The sequence below is a fragment of the Vitis vinifera genome, chromosome 16 (genome assembly GCF_030704535.1).
Source record: "Vitis vinifera cultivar Pinot Noir 40024 chromosome 16, ASM3070453v1".
Classification (NCBI taxonomy): Eukaryota; Viridiplantae; Streptophyta; class Magnoliopsida; order Vitales; family Vitaceae; genus Vitis; species Vitis vinifera.
Window position 1 is genome coordinate 24,097,047 of NC_081820.1, and position 20,705 is coordinate 24,117,751.

A 20,705-nucleotide genomic window follows, 5' to 3' on the forward strand; every position below is an offset into this window, starting at 1 on the left:
GCTGTATTAAATATTTAAAAAATGTGGATCTTTTTTTATGTAGGAATTATTTTATTTATTTTTAATTAAATATATTTTGTTTTAAAATAATAAAAACGAATTTATTTCCGAAGGCAACCAAGGTATTCAAAGTTCAGACCGCCAGCGCAAGGGGAACGTTGTGGGGCCCGCTTATTGGGAGAGCGATGCTTCTTGCAAAACGACACCGTGTCATCTCCCCGTGTCCTGAGACAAAAACCCAAAACCCAAAACCCGATTTCAATAATAATGCCACAGTGAAAACAATAAATCAAAAAGGCCTCTACATTTCGTGTTCGATATAAACGAGAAGGAAGGCTTCAAGTTCCGCCAAATTCAACGGCGGTTTCTTCAACCACCGCATTCTCTAACCCTAACCTCCAAGCTTCATCTTCCACAACCCTCCACCCAATTCTCACCTCCTCTTTCTCTCTCGATCATTGTTTCTATCTCTTCTGTTTTTTTTTTTCTCTCTCTGCAATGGCTCAGGTGGTGGCGACTCGCGCGATTCAGAGCTCGATTCTGTGCCCTAGCTCTGGATCCGTGCATGAGCGATTTGAGAAGCTGAAGCCCTCCGGTTTCGCTGCGAAAGTGTTGGCTCGCGAAGAGCGGAGGAGCCGGAGATTGGCTTGGAGGGGCGGTCCAATTGCGGCGGCGAAGAGATCTGTGGGAGCTGAGACGGAGGTTGTTCCGGTCACACCAGAGGATGCGAAGGTTTGTGATGGTACTGTTTGGTTTACTTTTTTTTCTTCTTCTTCTTCTTGAGGAATTGGAGGAAAAGAGAGTGTGATTTTGAATTTGGAGCTTTGTTTTTTGGGATGGTTTTCGATAAGTAGGAATTAAGAGGAAGGGACGGAAAAGAGAGTGATTTTGAAGGTGGGGCTTTGTTTTTTGGTATGGTTTTCAAAACTTAGGAATTGCGAGGAAGTGGAGGATAAGAAGTGGAAATGTGATTTTGAAGCGGAAGGCTTGTGGTGATTGGGAGCGGAAGTTTGGGATTTTATCGTGCTTACTTTTTTTATTTTTATGCTACGTTTTCTTGGAAACTGAACCGAGCGCTATCATTTTGATTATAGTAAGCCAGCTTGATCGGTAGATTGTGCTTTCTGCTTAATTCTAGAACGTAAGCTATTGTTTTGCTTACTCTCTGTTTGGTTGTTGAGAAAGTGAATGCATGTGTGAATCTAATGTTTTACGTTGATTTGGTTTTTGGAAAATGAAAGACTTGCCTTTAATAAGACTAATGGTTATGCCAAGCTCGGTTGAGCAGAAATCTTTGTTTCTTGGTCTCAAGTACTGAACATTTGAAGGTTCATTTTGGATCTCTAGAAGAACTTGGGAAAGGAAAAGTCATTGCCGGATATTTTTTGAGAAAGTATCCATTTTAAGCTATTACAGTACTTCCTTTTGATTCCTTCTTGTGTTCAGAGGTCAAAACGGAGCCTAAGGATTGTGAATTTTTGTTTAGTATAATTCCCTAAATTTCTTTGCAACTCAACAAAATACAAATTTTGTAACGATCATGTAGTTTTGTCAACTTTATTTAATTATCCTTTTTGCTATTTTCCACTATAATAACAGCATCAACGTTTAATGATTATTCCACCTGCAGTTTAGTTCTACATCATGTTTGATTTCTGGAATATTTCTATCAGAAGCAGCGAACAGCTGCAAAGGTAATCCTCAATACAACTTAGTACTTATCTTACCGGTTTTTTGTTGCTCTATGCTGATCAGGGAGAGGAGCAATATCATCTTTTACGGGGAATTCAACAGCTTGGTGAGACATCTGTTGGTATGTGGTCTAAGCCAACGGTTAGACGCAAGACAAAGATTGTTTGCACAATTGGTCCATCCACCAACACACGGGAAATGATATGGAAGCTGGCTGAGGCTGGAATGAATGTCGCCCGCCTGAATATGTCTCATGGAGATCATGCATCTCATCAGAAGGTTATTGATTTGGTAAAAGAGTATAATGCACAATCCAAAGATAATGTCATTGCAATCATGCTTGATACCAAGGCAAGTTTTCTAGTTGTTCTTTGTCCTACTTACATTTTATGTTGCTGCATTCAGTTGCTTAAATTGACCAGTTTACTAAGTTGTTGGAATGCTCAGATAATACCCTTCATTTAGTGGATCCCTTCTTACTTGGCAATTATCTTGTTTACTTCCTTTTCTTTGCTACCAGGGCCCTGAGGTCAGGAGTGGGGACTTGCCCCAGCCAATCATGTTAAAAAGTGGGCAGGAATTCACCTTCACAATTCAAAGAGGCGTTGGGACAGCAGATTGTGTTAGTGTTAACTATGATGATTTTGTCAATGATGTAGAAATGGGCGACATGCTTCTCGTGGATGGTATGAAACCATGTTTTTTCTGTCATACAAATAGGTTTTGTAGTAACCTCTTTCCTTTACTTTCCATCAGTTTGTTCACCCACTTATCCTCAATTAACTTTTCCTACTTCTTCTTGCCTAAGTGTGACATTCTTCTTATCAAACAGGAGAGTGCCAGTCAAATTAGACAGAAATTAATTTGCATGCGTAGTTGCCTAATATTTTGGAATTATTGTCAATTCACTTTACATGTTCTGTTGAGTTTGAACCGTTGTTTGGGAAAATTGTTTACTTATTTATCCTTTTGTATGAATGCCTATGCACAGCAGCACATCTCTAGTCTATTGAAATTTATCTGATACTGGTGTCAACATCTAATATTGTCTAAGTACTAAAGTGAAACCAAAGGGACCAAAGGGACCAAAGGGCTTCTAGATAAATAAATTATAATTCCGTGTGGAAAGTATGAAAAAGGACTATCATGGTTGAGAAATCGAGGTTTTCCATTTGACAATGCAATTAGAACCTCCTTCTTTACAACTTTCAGTAGCCTAGTGCTCCATAGGTTGTAAAAAGAGATACTTAAGTGATATAAGTATTAAGTGCTCTAGCAAATGATTATGATTGGATGATGCTATACCTGTTCACTATCTCATAATTCAGAAACCTTAACATCCAGAAGACGGGTTTCCTGCTTTAGTTGTCACCTCTCAGTGGATATTGTACATAAAAGATTATCATGAACTAAATCATCATAACAATTTTAATTCCATACCTCATACTTCCTGTGCTCCACAACTCTTAATATCCTCAATAGGGAGTTTGATGAATCACTTGTTTCAAGCTAAGTATTACTGTCATCTTATTAGTTACTAAAAAAAGGTTAGTATAAATTTCTTTGGGCAGAGTTGTCTTCACATTTCAACACTAGCTGAAAATCTGGATTTGCATCCTTGCTTTCTGCCAAGCAAAATTTTGGGTGCTCTGAAAATGTTCTGAATATGAAGATCAACATGTGAAATCATTTGAAGCAATAAAAATTTCTTATGTGATTTTTGAAGCCCCTGACTCTGGATCTATGCTATAGGTGGTATGATGTCATTAATGGTCAAGTCCAAGACTGGAGATTCAGTGAAATGTGAAGTTGTTGATGGTGGAGAACTCAAGTCTAGAAGGCATCTAAATGTTCGAGGAAAAAGTGCAACACTGCCATCAATTACTGGTTGGACATGGAATGAGTCCCCAATGTTTATAGCAAATGCTTTGTTTTGCAATTCAAAATAACAATTTGCTTTGATTTGCTGCAGAAAAGGACTGGGATGATATCAAGTTTGGTGTTGACAATAAAGTGGACTTTTATGCAGTCTCCTTTGTTAAAGATGCAAAAGTAGTCCATGAATTGAAGAACTATCTGAAAAGTAAATACTTAGGATATTCATTTGGAAATAACTAAATAACTTGCTTGATCTGTAATTTGCTTCAAATTTTACCACTTATAATCTTTACCTTGTTTCGGCAGGCTGTAATGCAGATATCCATGTCATTGTTAAAATTGAAAGTGCCGACTCCATTCCCAATCTACATTCAATTATTACCGCATCTGATGGGGTAATCGTCTGAATCTTTGTATTGCGTCTTCTAGTACTGCTATTTTTTATGGATTAATTACATTTTCGATAGAGATCCGGTTAAGTTTGTCTAGTTTCATCTTAGATTTTGGTGTCTGTTTTACTAGAAAAAAGAGGTATCTTCTAACTGTTGATTTGAACAGAAGTAGTTATGGGTTTGGTTCCTTGCTGATAGCCAAACCTCCTTTTTTTTTTTCCCAGCTTCTTAAGAATTGAGTTCTGACATGTGAATTGAGCTGAGTTTAGCATTGTGAAAACATGGAGAAAGATCTAGGAAATGCTTCTTAATTCAGATATCAAAGACCTTGCAACTAGGCTTTATGATTGACCTGGACAGTTCATGGATCTAAATGCTGAAAACATTTTGTTCCTCTGTAGGCAATGGTTGCTAGAGGGGATCTTGGTGCCGAGCTTCCTATTGAGGAGGTCCCATTGCTACAGGTAATTTCTTTGTTTCTGATTGAAGAGATGATAGAGATAATAGGGTCTTCCAGAAGTGCCTTTCATGTTTTATAACAAGCATCTACTTGAGTATTTACCAACATTTCAAACTGCAGGAAGAGATAATCAGGATATGTCGTAGCATGGGAAAAGCTGTTATTGTAGCAACCAATATGCTGGAAAGCATGATTGTTCACCCAACACCAACCCGAGCAGAGGTATCAGACATTGCCATTGCTGTCCGAGAGGGTGCTGATGCAGTTATGCTTTCTGGAGAAACTGCTCATGGAAAGTAAGCTCTTTCTCTTGGAGTTTCTAGTTCCTTAAGATGTAGCTGGAGATAATGGGAGCACCTTGGTTCATATTGGGAAAAAAATGTTTGGCACTTGAGGCTCAGCGTACTGCAAGCCCCCAAAGTAGATTCTATATGTTTGTGTACTGTGTTGAGGGGATCCCATACAATCTATAATGCTATTAGAATCGAGCTATCCCAGGGAAACAATCTTCAAATTGGATTGATTAGGAATGTTTGCAGAACAGAATTTGGTTAGAATATTAGGATTACATATTGAGAGTTACTGAAGTGTCATGTCTTAAGCAGAACTGGGATTGAAGGCCAAATATAAACTTTTAGTGATATAACTACCAAAAAACTGAAAAGCTTCTAATCATGCGGCCTATTAATACAAATGATTATGGCTTAACACAATTAAATTAACTGGTTTTGACTTACATGCAGGTTTCCCTTGAAAGCTGTGAAAGTCATGCATACAGTTTCCTTAAGAACTGAAGCAACCTTGGTCGGTAGCCCAATGCCACCAAATCTTGGTCAGGCTTTCAAGGTCATTTAACATATCCTTTATATTTATTTTAATGCTGCATTGGCCTTGTTTTTGTAATGTAATTTTTTAAAAAAAAAAGTTTAAATTTGTACTCCATTTTAACTGCTAACAATGAATACTTACCATAAGCTTCCTTTCTCTGTAGAACCATATGAGCGAAATGTTTGCTTTCCATGCAACCATGATGTCCAATACTCTCAGTACTTCAATAGTTGTTTTCACTAGAACTGGTTTCATGGCTATCCTTCTGAGCCATTATCGACCTTCTGGCACCATATTTGCCTTTACAAATGAGTAAGTCTATTATTCTCGACTGATATAATCTGCATAGTTTTACCATCAAGTGTGCATGTAGGAGGCTGTACTGCCTGTCCAAATACGTTACATACTCTTTGGTGATTGGGATGTAATCTCAGTCCCTCTATCCCATAATTTGAAAGAATCAATTTTATGGTCTGGCTATATTGACTATGCCATAAGCACTCCTTTATTGTAGCTTGTGTACATTTATAAATTTGACTATCATAAAAAAATGGCTAGTTCCAGTTTCATTTTGCTTGGACAACCTGATTAGTATTAGATAAGGTAATGCAAGTTGCAGTCTCCTGTAAATCAAGTTTACAAATTCAGTAAATTGACTGATATTGTCACCTACTTTAATGGCCATGCAGGGAGAGAGTACAACAGAGACTAGCCGTGTACCAAGGGGTATGTCCCATATACATGCAGTTCTCAGACGATGCCGAAGAAACCTTTGCAAATGCCTTGACTTTGTTGCAGGTAAGGTTTTAAAAATCTATTCATTTGTATCCATTTTATAAGGCAGCAATTGAGTTGCACCAATCTGCTCATCAGTGGGTTGGTAATTACCAGAAACAAGATTCGCCTGGTTCTTGATATAGCTATTTAGCCATCTTCTTCTACCTGGAAACCTCATCAAATATCCATCTCGTTATCTGGGGTCATGGCTTCAGTTGAACCCATCTGTACCTTGTACAATCTGTTGCTGCTCACAAATGGGACACGTTATGACCAGCCAATGATGTTATTTGGCCTTGCACCATTCAAATGGTGGGCCTTTTCTCAGAGGAGAATATGAAAGATTAGATTGAAGAAAGGGGACTTTTGACCACCCTGATGAAAAATTTATCATGAAACCTAGTTAATCACATAGTATATGCAGCGGAAGTGAAGCCCCTTCCACCAAACACACAACCCACACGTCCTTGGTATTTATGTTTCCAGGCCTCTGTATGTTTGCAAGGAGTACAGTTGTGATACTTCTTCTAATGTAAATGTTTTTGCATGTATACAGAAGCAAGGGATGGTGAAGGAAGGAGAAGAGGTGGCTCTTGTTCAGAGTGGCAGGCAGCCGATCTGGCGGTTCCAATCCACACACAATATCCAGGTCAGGAAAGTTTAAGACAGTAAAAAGAATGGAGAACTGCATAGCAGCTGGGGCCGAATAATTTAAAACAGCTAGAGAAATTAGCTTTAGTGGCTTCACATGTTGGATTGGCATGGCTTTGGCTCACTCGGACATTTACCCTACTCTTGCCCAAGCAGACTTTCAATCCTCCATTCAGTTATCTCCCCCTTTTTTGTTTCATTACGGCGGTTAAATGTTGTAGCATGCTGCTTTAGTTGGAGTCCTTTGAAAACCTTGCTGGTGCACCCTTCTATTTATGTGCGGTAGTAAGATTTATCCCGGTGTGTAGTAATAGTATAAATCTTTTTAGTGATGCTTTTCAATTATATAATGGAGGTATGTGGAGATTGAAGAAGAATCCATGATTTTACAATTCAAACTTGAACACATTGCATCGTTTTCATCTCAGGTTGTCGCTTGACTCCAGCATGCTTTTTCCTCTGCTACTCAAAGCCTAGTCAGTCTTTTTGAACCCCATTCGTGGATAAAAGATGTGAAACCAGGTTTCAAGCCCTTGAGCGCATAGCAAGAGCAATCCTTTTATCTACTTCTGAGATAGAACCTCAAGCGTGGCTAAGTGCTAGGAACTTTGCGAAATGGTTTGCAAATCGGCTGAGAGCTGGGCTGGGCCTCATGAGTTTACAGCATTGGGCGCAAATCTAATTTGGGCCTAAGATCAGACCTTAAGGTCCAGAAGAGGCCCAGGTCCAGAATAGCCACCTTGAAGTCAGCCCGAGGCTCAAATGGGCCTGGAGCCTAAGATCGTTTACAAGGTCCAAGACAACTTCTAGGCCCATAATTAGACGCTTTCAAGCCGGAGCTTGGGCCCGGTCCAAAAGGCCGGGCCGGGCAGGAAAATATCCAATTGGCCTTTGCTTTAGCATGACAACAAACTAATGCAATGCATGCAAGTGCTAATCCTGATTAAGAGACGTTAATGTGTATAAATGTTAACCAAAATGAGAAGTTTTGAAAAACCCATTTTGCTAAAAGCTGAAAAACGAAGAGCGATGTGAATTGTAACCTCGTTTGATGCGGGGATGAAAGCAATTCCCCTGCAAAAAGGTCAGGTTGGTTGATTTGTGTTTCACTCCATAGAATCCGAATCCAGAGACTCAACCAAACCAGGAACATATCTAGATCATAACTAGAACTAAAATACTTATATAATTAGACAAAATAAAATTATAAAACAAAGGAAACCATAGAATTAAATTTACAACCCTTATTTACATGGTCTCCTCCCCCACCACCGACCCCCCTAACCACAACCCTAAGTTTTTACAGAACATACTAATTACAACTAGAGACTGACTTCACTTACAAATGAACATCAAGAAGGAAAAAAAAAAAACGCTGTGTACAAAGAGTTCTTCCCCCACTTCTCTCCTCCCAACCTAATGGCACCAATATTTACATGAGAAACACCACCAATTCAACTAATCCAAAACACTAGCCCTATTTCTTTTTACACAGCGACCCATTTCTAAGCCCTGCGAGTCAATTAAGTGAGAGCTCAAATTTTCTCATCCTAATGTTCTGCAGAACAGAACCCCAACCAAAGTAAACTAGAAAAGCACACAATTTAGATGTAGATGAAGCTCTAATAAGAACATAATCCAACGAAAAGGACCGAGATATGCTTACATCCAACCATGGGGAACAGGGTAAGATTTTCCTCCTCCTGATGGACCACCAACTGATTGGTTACCACTACTTGCCATCCAACCAAGGGGCAGAGTGTATGATTTTCCTTGCACCGATGGGCAACAGACAGCCTGATTACTGCTGCTTGCCGCCCCGACACCACCAATACCACCTCTAAGCATTGCCATAAGGCTTCCCCCATGAACCCGGCCTTCTGGGAGTGAAATTTGAACTGGACCAGCATTGTCCTGGGTTGGCATCTGCATAGAATGTCCAAAGCCTGGTGAACCAAAATAATTAACACCCAACAACTTCCCTCCGCTGCCTACTGTTGTCATTACCTCAGCACCAACGTTTTCAGAAGTGACGATATTTTTCATCTTTCCAGTCATCCTAGGTTTTGGTCCCTGCAGCGTAGGATCAAGTGTGCTACCACCATGAACCCGTTTGTCTTGCACCTGAGCACCGTGATTAGCACAAAGGCCAGTTTTCCCCCTAGCAAACTTATCACAAGGAGTGGTAGTTTGGTCGCCAAACCCTGATCCTGGCACACCCCAAGAGCAGCGTCTTCCCCCACCATGAGCCTTGCAAAAATCAGTGCTGCCTTGTGCACTCTTTCCGCACCCTTCAGATTTGCACCTTTTCCCTCCACCATGACGAACACAGAAAGCCGTCCGGCCCCTTGCACTCTTGGTACATTCAGGTATAGCACATCTTTTGCCCCCACCATGAGCTACACAAAACAAGGTACCTCCATGCACACTCTTTGTGCAACCTCCTTGAAATGTACACCTTTTCCCCCCTCCATGGCCCTTGCAGAATGGTGTACTACCTTCTGCACCCTTTGTGCACCCTGGAGCTGTGCACCTTTTGCCCCCACCATGTGCTTTGCAGAACATTGTGCTCCCCTGAGCACCTTTTGTGCATTCTGGATACTGGCAGCGGCGACCACCTCCATGAGAAATGCAGAGACCAGAGAATCCCTCTGCACTCCTTGTGCAATTTTCCATCCGGCATCTCTTGCCGCCTCCATGACGAATGCACAAGCCGGATTTCCCTCTTGCAGCACGGATGCAACCCTCACTACTACACCTCTTGCCACCGCCATGGGCGATACAGAGGTCAGTGCGGCCTTCAGCACTCTTTGTGCACCCAAGATGTTGGCATCTTCGCCCACCCCCATGGGCTTTGCAGAATACAGTCTTGCCTTCAGCTCCCTTCTGACAGCCAATTCTATGACATCTACGACCACCACCATGGGCAATACAACGACCAGAAGCACCCCTTGCTCCTCTCCAGCATCCCTCAACCTGACAGGTTTTTACACTAGTGCTGCGTTGCTGTTGTCCATTTGTAGTCTCAAGAGCAGAGGACACTGAACTTTCAGGCATTACTATCACAGTTGGTGGAAGGCTCAGAGCAACTGGAGTTGGATCAGTATGGACAGCACAAGGGATAAAACCAGCAGCGGTATCCGTATTTTGCAGAGGATGCAATGGAGGCAGAAAATGCCTTCTTTTCCATCTAAGTGATGTCGATCCTTCATCAACAAGTTCAACTGTGCTAGGTGTGACTGGCATCTCTACGTTACTCTGAAATGGACCAGAATCAGGGGTAACACTGGTAATATCAGATTCAGCATACCCACTTGACAGACTTAGTACAAGGTCAAGCTTAGGTTTTTCCACTTCCAGTCCCTTGGGGGTTGAATGGAAATTCTTCTTTGGATTAAGGGTCCTCTCCTTACCAATATGGAGATTGAAGTCTAGATTAAGATCCATCAAAAAGTCATCCTCAGTTTCTTTCATTGAGGAAATGGTAGTGCAAGCAGTTGCTGAACTCCCCTTGCTATCTGAGGAACTCGATGAATGGCCTAATCCAAAAACAAGGGAAGAGCCATCCTGCAACCTCCTGGGTCCATCAATTGTGTCGAATTTCCTCTTGGCTCCCTTTGAGTTTAGGAGATAAGGATATGGAACACCTGGCAGATCAAGTCTTAAGGCTGTGTCTGCAGGATAACTAGCTACTGGATCACCAAAAATGCCTGGATGCTTGGATGAAGCTGAGGTAAAGTTAGCAGTAAAATGCCGAGAGATGTTGTCCATGTAACCTTAGCAGACAGAGAGCTCTCTTATTTAAGCCAACCCAGAATTTCAATTAATAATTAAAAAAAAATGCTTTTCTGATTTCTGTAGCTAAGAAAAGAGAAACAAAACTAGGTTTGAGGGTCTCCAAGAGAGTATACCCCACCCCCACTGACAAATCCCGATGTATCACAGCGGTCCATTCTATGTAAGAGTTGATAGTAACTCTGACAAGTCAGAAGCAGCTGGCAAGTATAAATTAAGAAAAATTCATATCCACTGCAAGAACCCTCTGGAATTCAATCATCCTGTTCCACAGCAAAAAAAAAAAAAATTCATCAGAATGTGATAACATGCCAAAGCAAAGGAAAAAGATCATGGCTATGTGCTGAAATGCTCAAGAACAGTATAACAAAGTAACTAAGAGCATAGATTAACTTTCTATAATACTCCAAGTATCCTAAGTTTTTTTTAATAGGTAAAGTCCCAAGGTTTCACATAAAAGGTGTTGGGGAGTATGATATACATTGTGAACCCAAATCTTACAAGCTTAAACTTTTAGGAAAATTGGTAGTTCAACATGGTATGTTGTTTGGTGGGACGTCATGTGTCCAATTTATTAAGCTCACGTGTAAGTCCAAAAAAAGAAGGCTACATGTGAGGGAGGGTGTTGGAGAATATGATATATATTATGAACCCAAATCCTATAAGTTTAAGCTTTTAAGAAAATTAATAGTTCAACAAAAGGCTTAGAAGGGGAATTAGTTGGCTGGTAAAAGCAATAAACAACCAGCATTACCACAACGTTGAGAAATGATTCATCACATTTGAACAATACACTAGCATACATGAATAAGAATTTCCTCTAGCAACAAACAAACAAAATAACAAAAAATAATTCTCTCCAACATATGATTGTTGAGTTCCAGAGGAATATGACACTTGTTTTAAAAAGAAAGTGCCTTGTGTTAAAACAATAACTAATAAAAGAATGTGAATTAGGAAAGGCAAATCAGGTAAGAGAATTTTGAAGTTATACCCTTCTAGAAAAGAAGGCTTTTTGGTCTAGGCTTCAATGTCTCCTTATGAAATTTATAACTTTACTCAGGGCCTATACAGAGTTTAATTTGGTAACTACTCATTAAACACCCGACTCCCCTATCTTTAGGTTTATTTTGGTAAATTTCATTTGAACTGTCAGAAAATGATACTCTAGTATGTGTTCCTTTTTGTGACCCCATGTGCACTACTTACCTAGCTACCTAATTGTGAAGGCATGTTCACCTGTCTAGCTATCCTTAAACCAAAGAGTCTATTGCAAATATCCCTCCCCTGTTACTGCCTTTTCTAGCATTCATCTCAAAAAGGAGGCCTGATAGCTAAGAACCCTTATCTTGTACTTGTTTCTTAACAAATCTCTATCATAAACGGAATACAGGTGGTCATTTGCAGACGGATCTGAACCTGTTCATGTTAATGAAAACCTCCAATTTAATATGAATTTTGACCTTCTCTTAGTCCAAAATTGGCTCCCATAATCACAACTGTGATTACTGTCAGGCCATGCACATTCTTTATCATCTTGGTGAATATCCATCATAGGAGAGTACACGTGGACCACCAGATACCATGCCTGACAAATTAACAATGGGGGAAATCACCAATTCAATCTCAATTTTGGTCAATTATCCATCTAATATATGGATTGCAACACCATATTGTGAACCATCCATATTTCTTTATCTTGGCAAAATCCCTATCATCAACAGAATACATGAAGATCACCGGAAATTGAGGATTTCACCAGAAACTGCACCTCAACCAATTAAAGTTGGGGAAATCTCCCATTTAATATTAATTTGGCATATTACCCATCCATGACACAGGCCCGAACAACCAAAAAAAAATAATATAAATGTCCCCCATTTATATTATTTCTTTACATATTTAAAACAAAAAAAAAAGGTTTCATAGATAAAGGCCATTAAACTTTAAAACAAAAAATTCACAGGAAACTACCATCTATTGGAGCAGGAAGCAGGAACCAAATGCTCAAAGAAAAACTGGTTAGGTAAATACATATACAATTGGATGTTTAGGTGATCAAAAAAATTCATAAACACACCCCAATCAAGAGAAACAGAAAGCACCAAGGTGATAAATGTAAATCAGTATTCAGTATACAATATGCTAATCAGAATGAAAGGCAGAAAAGTCATATACAGGGAATTATTATTATTATTGCTATTATCATATTATTGTCGTCGCTATTACTATATTATTACTATTATTATTGTTACAAGATGAGAACAAAGAGATGTAATTGAAAATTCTCATATAAATGAATGAATAACAATAAAATACCACCTCACATTCATTTAACATTCATTTCCGGTAGCAAACACCTCAGTACTCCATTTGCTTTATGAAAAAGAATGAGAGAGATTTTGGACAGTAAACCTTTTAGAAAGAAAGAACAAACAGTACATCAACTCGTAAATTTCATTTTAAAAAACCAACTAAAAATACAAACAGAGGAAGATTCAAAATGTTTCCCTGCTTTTCCTCTGTTTCCTCCACAGCCAAACAGCATAAAGCAAAATTACAAGTAGCAATTTGTCAATTCATTTACCAGATCTACGACATTCACATAAAGACTAATTACAAATCCAGTAAAAAAGGATTTGAGAAAAGAAGGAAAAAAAACACTCGAATCAGATATCCTTATCATCAATTCCATTAAAATCCGAGCATAATCAGATAAATTCGAACATCTTCTATCCACAAAATCAGCACCGGTGAAAAATTTTCAACAAATATAAAGAAATTCAAAAACATGCAAGGCCAAATCTCAACAGAATCAGCTCAGTAGAAGCGTCATCACTCATAAATCAGTCCAAAACCGGACAATTTCATTAAACCTCCGTTCGGTCGCCCAGAAACCGCGGGAAACGAAGACAAACCGAAATTCTCAGGTCGAAACACGAGACAACAAAACACAACAGAGAAACCTGCAGTCAACTGCTCAGTCAAGCAGACTTTTTCACTTTTCAGAAACCAAGACAACACGAAACACAAGATTCAAACATTTTTCACCATTTTCCTCCGTTTTCTCGGGAACCAAACAGAAACGGAAAAACATAGAGATGAGCGCAGGGCCTGAATAACTGACAATTACCTTAGAAACGGCAGATTACAAGGACTAGAGAGGCACTTCGAAAACGGCGTCGTTGAGAGAGAGAGGAGAAAACTAGGGTTTCGAGTGTACCGGCAAAAGCAAAGGGAGGGAAGGAGAGAGAAACGTTTATAAAGGAAAAGAGAAGACACGCGCATGTTGAGAAAGTGTCGTAAGGCGAGTCCCGTCAATGGGCTACGCTCCTCTGCATCCGCCACTTTCTCCAATCTCTCCAGCCGCTTCCCATCTGTCACTACTGGATGAAGTCCAATTGGATTTCAACATTTACTGAGACTTAAAAAGACAAATCTACCATGATAATGGACAGGTCAAACTTCGAACATCAAAATTAAGAACTTTCGTATATTTCAAGGTTAAAAAGGTAAAATTTCTAGTTTTAGAATTTGTAAAATGATTCATAAATGTTCTTTGTAAATTCAATTATAAAGTTTTAGAGGATTAAATTTGTGGGTATCTCACATTTTTCTAAAAATAATTATATTTTCACAAAAATATTATTTATTAAGGTAATTAATTGGCTTTTGAGGTTAATTACTTGTCAATTTTATGAATGATTATTTTGGAATTCCTTGAAAAGTAGGTCCAATATGTCTATTTTCAAATTAAATTATTTGTCAATTAAATAAAAGAAAATAAAAAGTGAAAGAATAATTTAATAAATTATTTTTATATGATTTTTCAAAATCATTTTACTTATTTATGATTTAATAATTTAAAAGTATATATATTTTTGATAAATTTTAATTATATTTGATTTTTTTAGCATTTTTTTAGTATTTTTTGGGACCAAATATAGCAATAATATATTTTTTTATCCAATTATTTTTGAGTTACTATAACTAAAAATAAATAAATTTACTTTTCTTTTTTGAAAAAAAAAATATGAAATATGTTTGGTTTCAGAAAATTTGAAGGAAAATGCAAGGGAAAGAAAATAAAAAATAAAAGTTGAAGAAATGAAAAAGTGAAGAAAAATAAAAAAAATAAATTAAAAATTGATAAATTACTTTTTTGTTACTTTAAACTTATTTTATTTATTTTAATTCATCAATATATAGATTAAATAATTTAAAAATACATAAATTTTTAATTAATTTTAATTATATTTTATTTTTTTATATTTTGTATAAGACAATCAAACATGAAAAAATAATTTTTTTTTCATTTTTTTCCTTTCCTTAATATTTTTCTGAAACCAAACATAACTACGGGGATTCTTAAATAGTAATTGGGATCTCATCTCACGTAGAATCAATGCTTATGTATGACAAAATCTGGATCCTTATCGATGAATCCAACCAAAATTTAGTCAATAAAATATTAAATGAGAATAAGACCTTTTCTGCCACGTCATAATAATTTTTTAAATATAATTTTGTTAGATCGAAGAAGAAGAACACGGAATTTCTATATATATGTATTATTTTAGGATTTTTTTTATTCTTTTTTCTCTCATTTTAGTGGTTTGTAACTATACGAGTCCGTACTGTGCGCAGGGGATCACCACCGCCACCGCTCATTAGCCCGGCCTCGTGGCGATGCGTATGGGTGAAAACGGAAATCAAAGCCCGAGCGCATGACGTCACTGATGACGTGCCATTTTCCACCTAGGTAGCGGTTCGTCACCGTTGATAGTGCTCCGACCTTGAGGCCAACGTGGAATTTTCGAATTTGTTAAACACGTGGCCCCAAGATCTGGACCAAGTAGATTTTGCCACGTGGGCTGCTGCCTGAAAAAAATTCCTCTGCGATAGGAGATTGTACATGTATCCCCGATTCCCCATCCCATCAATTGGTTATACATGGATTTGTTTGGCGCAAATTAGAGAAAAAAATTATTTTATTGATAGGTGAATGTAGATGGTGATGGATTCTTAAAATAATTATTTAATAAAAAAATAAGATTTAAAAATATTCTGACACATCTTCGAAGTTATCAATGGTGGCGGATGTTTTGTGAACCAGCACATGACTTTAAACATTGCTGACTCAGATAGGGTTAAAAAAAAATTTGGATGCTGACATGATGCCAACTCAAGCTATTCTTGGATTCAACTGGGAAAGTTAGATGTCATAGAAAGCACAGAAAATTTATTTTTTAGAGAATTTTTTTTTCTTTTTTCTTTTTTAATATTTTTTTAAGTATATAGGGATAGAAATTAATATATTTCAAATAACTTTTTTTAGTTTATAATCATTTTTATTAGAAATTTTTTTATATAAAAATAATTAATTTTAAGAATATTTTTTATATCATGTTGCATGAGAAAACAAAAAAGATTGAAATAACACATTTTTGTAAAGAAAAAAAAAAAGCTTTCTTCCTTCAATTTTATCTTTTTTATTTCATAAAAAAGAAATATTAAGACATTTGTGCTATGAAATAGAATAATTCTAAAATTTTTATAGTTTCCAACTTAGAAAATAAAATTTAATTCATGACTTATGGTAGAAAATTCATTATTGAAACAATTAATTTGAATTTTGGGCATTTAGAAAACTTTTTTTTTTTTTACAATAACTTTTTAACAATTTTTAAATAAAATTTTTGAAAAATATATAAACTTTTAAATAAATTTTATTATATTTAATTTTCCTCATATTTTTATAATAAATAAAAGAACTTAGATTACTTTTAACTTATTTTTTAGATCGGGTTTTGACCACATCACATGAAACCCATGACTTCATAGTACATGACACCCTCAAGGTCCAAACTCATAACCATGGATCCAATCCTAGTCCGACTTATGATACCAATTTTTAAATTGAATCAAGATATGCTAAATCGATTATGGTATTTAACTACCATTATTTAGATAATCCATTTTCGAGCTTAAGAACAGTATTGTTATATCACATATTATGTTTTTCTTTTTCCTAATACATTATACGATGCAAATAAAATAGTAGATAATCAAAAAGCAACCTAAGAATTTAGGAAATTAATGAGAATTGAAAAAAAGTGACTAAAAAAGGAAAATCAAGCCTAATAACTATGATTAAACACTTGAATATAAACAAATAATTTAAGAAGATGGACGATGACTACAAAAAGTTGCTAGAAAATCATACCATGTGCACTTAATCCTCCATTAGAGAGCAAATATAATAAAAAGTGATTTTCCTATAAAGTGGTGTGATTTTACACCCACTCGATAAAATTTTGGGTGTCGACTAGTACTTTGGAGGTAACATTTGTTTTTCATGTTTTATTTTTTAATTCTTTATGATTCATCTTGGCTATTAGTGATTGGATAATGATAAGTGAGCTAAATCGAAAAAATTATCTTTTTTAGGTTTTTTTTAACCTTTTGATGTGATGTAATCATTACTATATAGCAAATGGTTCCACGTAACACAATAATAATAATAATAATAATTATATGAAATTTTAATTTTTGTTTTGATAATCGAGGAATATTTAATGATTAAGTCTTTAAAACTCTTCTCGAAAACCCAAAGTTCGAGGTGTTGACGGTCCCGCAACAATCGGTATATGGGTTAGTTCTTATGAAATATTGTTGTCATTAATAGTCTTCATTAATAATGTAGTTATTAAAAAGTGGATATTGATCCTTCTAATTAGTGGGGGTAAGTGGACATGGCATCATATGGTATCATTCCTTTTTCCATCCAATTGTTACGACTTTTCTGAGTGATTGGAAGTGCTTTTTGACTTAGAGAGCCCTTTATAGCACGTGGTTGTACAAAAATATTTTTAAAATGAAGAAGATATGATTTAAAAATTCTCTCTTTTTTTTTTTGGGGTAAATTTGTAATTAGGTGCTCTGATTAAAGGGACAAAAGGAAAAAACTTCTCAAACTATAAATATTCTGATTTAAAAATTCTCATTTTTTGGGGGTAAATTTGTAAATAGGTGCTCTTATTAAAGGGGTCATAGGAAAAAAAACTTCTCACTTTGACCAAATTCCGATCACCGGATCAAAACTTCTCACTTTGGATACTATTGTTACGGTATCAGAGACTGTCGGCGGCGGGGACGGATGCCAGACGGAGGATGAGGCTGGACGGAGATCGGAGCCGATGATGGAAACGAGGAGGAAGACGACTGTGTTGTGGTTCTCACTTCTCATTGGGTATCTCCGGTGGGAAGAAGGCTTGCCGAGGGCTTCCAAGAAAATGGTAAAAAAAATAGAAAAACGGCGGCAGAAATTTGTGCTGCGGCTTAGTGATATTTCTAATAATTTTTATTTTTTAAAATAATTTAATTTTTGTCACTTCGGATAAAAAAAACAATAATAATTTGTATATAAAGTGAAATACTTGATTATCAAAAACATTTTATTTTGTTAAAAGTTTAAAATTTTAAAAGTGATTTTTAAAAACATAAATGAGTTTCTATTTTTAATATAACAGTTTCTGTTTTTAAAATAAAAATTATAACCCATTTTTATTTTGAAAAACAAAAAACAGAAAGTGTCAAAACTATTTTTTGTTTTCAAATTATTGAAAACAAAAGTAAAATCTTAAATTTTAAAATTACTGAAAATAATGTTTCAGGATATAAAGTAAATTTATATATTTTTAAATAAAAATTATTATTACTTTTTATTTTTAACGAAAAAATAAAAACCGAAAGCTTATCCAAATGATTTTTTTTTTTTCAATTTTTTTTCATAAACAATCAAATAAGAAAACATTAAATTTTTCCTTACCATTTTCTTTGCCTTGAGAATTTGTCCTTGACCCAATACAACATAAGCCTAGTCTCGACTTAGGCCCATGCCATCATGACCCATTATCCGTTCTTAACCCAGTACAGGCCCCAATGTAGACTCGTTCCCTCTTGGCAGTTGGCCCAGTATGATTTTGCCCCTCTTTTTCTTAGCCCAAGTTCTTTGAAGTCCATCCTTATTTTTATGTTTACTTTATTTATATATTTTAATTTTAATTTAGTTTTTATTCTTTTTTTTTAACCTTTATTTTAGTTCTATCGTAATGTTTTGTGGTGGCTATTACATGTTATGGTATGATTTTTATTTATTTATTTTGGACATATTATTAATAGGGATGGGCTCGAGACGGATCACCTCTATTTCAATCTTGCTTAATTTATTCAAAATAATTATCATCTTTATTCTATTAAAAAAAAAACTAAATGGGTGGGGCAGGGTGGATATGCAAATTTTCTATATGCACCTCCTCCTATTTTGTTTAATTTTTTTTTGAGTTTTTTAATTAAATTAAAGTAAATATATTTTATAAATAATTACTATATTATATTTTTTTAATTGAAAAGTAATTTATTATTAGTGTTACATCTATTTAAAAAATGAAGTAAATTATTTTTCATAATTAATTTTATATATAATTGAAGCAGGTATAAGGTAAGACAATGTAATATTCAAACCTACCATAAGCTTTTTTTAAATAAAAAAACCTCAAATTCGTTTATAACTTGTTTATTTAAATTTCAAACCCATCTCATTAAGGGTAGAGAGTACTAAAAAAACCTCACTATATTTCCATCACTAATTATAAAGTTTGAGGACAATTTTGCACGTGACTCATGTTTTCAAATGTCATTCTAATGCTAACTTGCACATGGTCACATGAATGTATATTTGGAGGTATGGATGATTTTTTGGATGGATTGGGAGGAATGCCCTCGCTCTAGCTATGGTGGTAATATCGTTGTGGTAGTAAAGTTTGATATGATTTGTTAATATAATTCAAACTTAACATGTTTTTCACGGGTTTGAATTAAGTATAATTAGGTTTGAATCAAATTTATGTCAATATATAAAACTTGTTTAATAAATAGATAGTTTTTGAATCAATCTACATAACATAAATATAATTTGAATTAACCCAATTAATAATCTTACCTATTAACTTGTTTAATTCATTTTAAATTTGTTCTTAAATAGATAGGTAAATTAACTGTAAAACTAAAACATTAATCATATAGATTGATGCACTATATGAAAATGAGAGAGGTGGAGAGTCGTTGGAAGTGGTTGTGGCTGACCGGCAGTGGTGGCGGCGGCAAGTGAGGGTGGATGGGTGTGGAAAAGAAAAAAAGGAAGAGAGAAAGAAAAGAAAAGAAAGGAAGAAAAAGAGAAAAAGAGAAAGTGAAAGAGAAGAAGCAAAAGAGAGAGAGGGAATGGGTCTAGTGTAAAGAAATGAAGAAAATATTTGGTTAAAAATAATAAAATAATTTTTAAATTGTGAATTTAATTTTTTTTTCATATATATATATATATATATGAAAAGTAACAAATTTTTAACATAAATGTCTTTTATCATTTCAAATATTTATAGATAAATTTTAAAAGAAATTATTATTTTTATAAGAAAATAATAAGAGTATTTTTGTATGAATGAGACGAAAAAAAGGTAAGAAGTCAAATTTCAAAAATTAAGTTTTCAAAGACCCTTTTAAATTTTTAATCAAATAACCCAAAGGGAAAAGGGGAGGAGAGAAAAAATAGGATGGGAAAAAAAGGGGGAAGAGAGCTTGGTGTGAATGTGAGAAAGAAAAAAAAAAAAAAAAAAGGGAAAAACAAGAAAACAAACAAAAAAAAAAAGAAAAAAAAAGGAAAAGAGAGAGAGAGCAAAGGAAAAAAAAAATATCAAACAAATAAAATAAAATAAAATAAAAAGGTAAGAATAGTTTTTTGACAAATTTTGGGATTTACAACCATTTTAACAAATTTATTTATTTATCTAATTACCATAAGATTATCACTATATTGTTCATTCCCTTAATCCTTGTCCATTTTTTCTTACTTGATTATCATTTTGATTGTAATTTTTTCCACCATGCCTTTTTAGATTAATATATGTCTATTATGATATGATATCCATTAGTTAATTAATAAATTATTTGTTTTTCATCAACTCAATAATAGACATCGATATTAGTTTAGGCTTAGTAATAACCTCATCTTAAACTGAATTATGGTTTTAATTTTATTATTTTATTTTTAAAATAAGATAATTAAGTAATAAGCCTCCATGTTTTTCTAAAATAAAAAATAAAATAAAAAATATATAAAAGGAAAAATTATAATTTTTTATTTAATTATACAAAATATGATAAATAATATTATT

General features: G+C 35.2%; 2 protein-coding genes across 2 annotated transcripts; one reads left to right on the plus strand and one right to left on the minus strand.

Moving 5' to 3' along the window:
* Nucleotides 1-265: 265 nt before the first annotated feature.
* LOC100262029 (plastidial pyruvate kinase 2) lies at nt 266-7,055 on the plus strand. Its single transcript, XM_010664319.3, has 12 exons — nt 266-732; nt 1,756-2,043; nt 2,213-2,378; nt 3,445-3,579; nt 3,665-3,775; nt 3,877-3,965; nt 4,364-4,426; nt 4,543-4,718; nt 5,166-5,268; nt 5,414-5,562; nt 5,940-6,048; nt 6,584-7,055. The coding sequence occupies exons 1-12, from the start codon at nt 499-501 to the stop codon at nt 6,689-6,691; spliced, it is 1,731 nt and encodes a 576-aa protein (XP_010662621.1). The 5' UTR covers nt 266-498; the 3' UTR covers nt 6,692-7,055.
* An 827-nt stretch (nt 7,056-7,882) lies between these two features.
* On the minus strand, nt 7,883-13,734 carry LOC100241527 (uncharacterized). The gene is made up of 2 exons (XM_003634063.4): nt 13,607-13,734; nt 7,883-10,736 (listed from the first exon to the last, which is right to left on the minus strand). Exon 2 carries the CDS (start codon nt 10,447-10,449, stop codon nt 8,341-8,343), a length of 2,109 nt encoding a protein of 702 aa, XP_003634111.1. The 5' UTR covers nt 10,450-10,736; nt 13,607-13,734; the 3' UTR covers nt 7,883-8,340.
* Between the last annotated feature and the right edge of the window lie 6,971 nt (nt 13,735-20,705).

Bases quoted from the DNA above. Each gene is read 5' to 3' on its own strand.
- LOC100262029 (XM_010664319.3), top strand. From the start codon at position 499: ATGGCTCAGGTGGTGGCGACTCGCGCGATTCAGAGCTCGATTCTGTGC. The intron at 2,379-3,444 runs GTATGAAACCAT...TCTATGCTATAG, and splicing joins CGACATGCTTCTCGTGGATG to GTGGTATGATGTCATTAATG. The intron at 3,580-3,664 runs GTTGGACATGGA...GATTTGCTGCAG, and splicing joins AACACTGCCATCAATTACTG to AAAAGGACTGGGATGATATC.
- LOC100241527 (XM_003634063.4), bottom strand. From the start codon at position 10,449: ATGGACAACATCTCTCGGCATTTTACTGCTAACTTTACCTCAGCTTCA.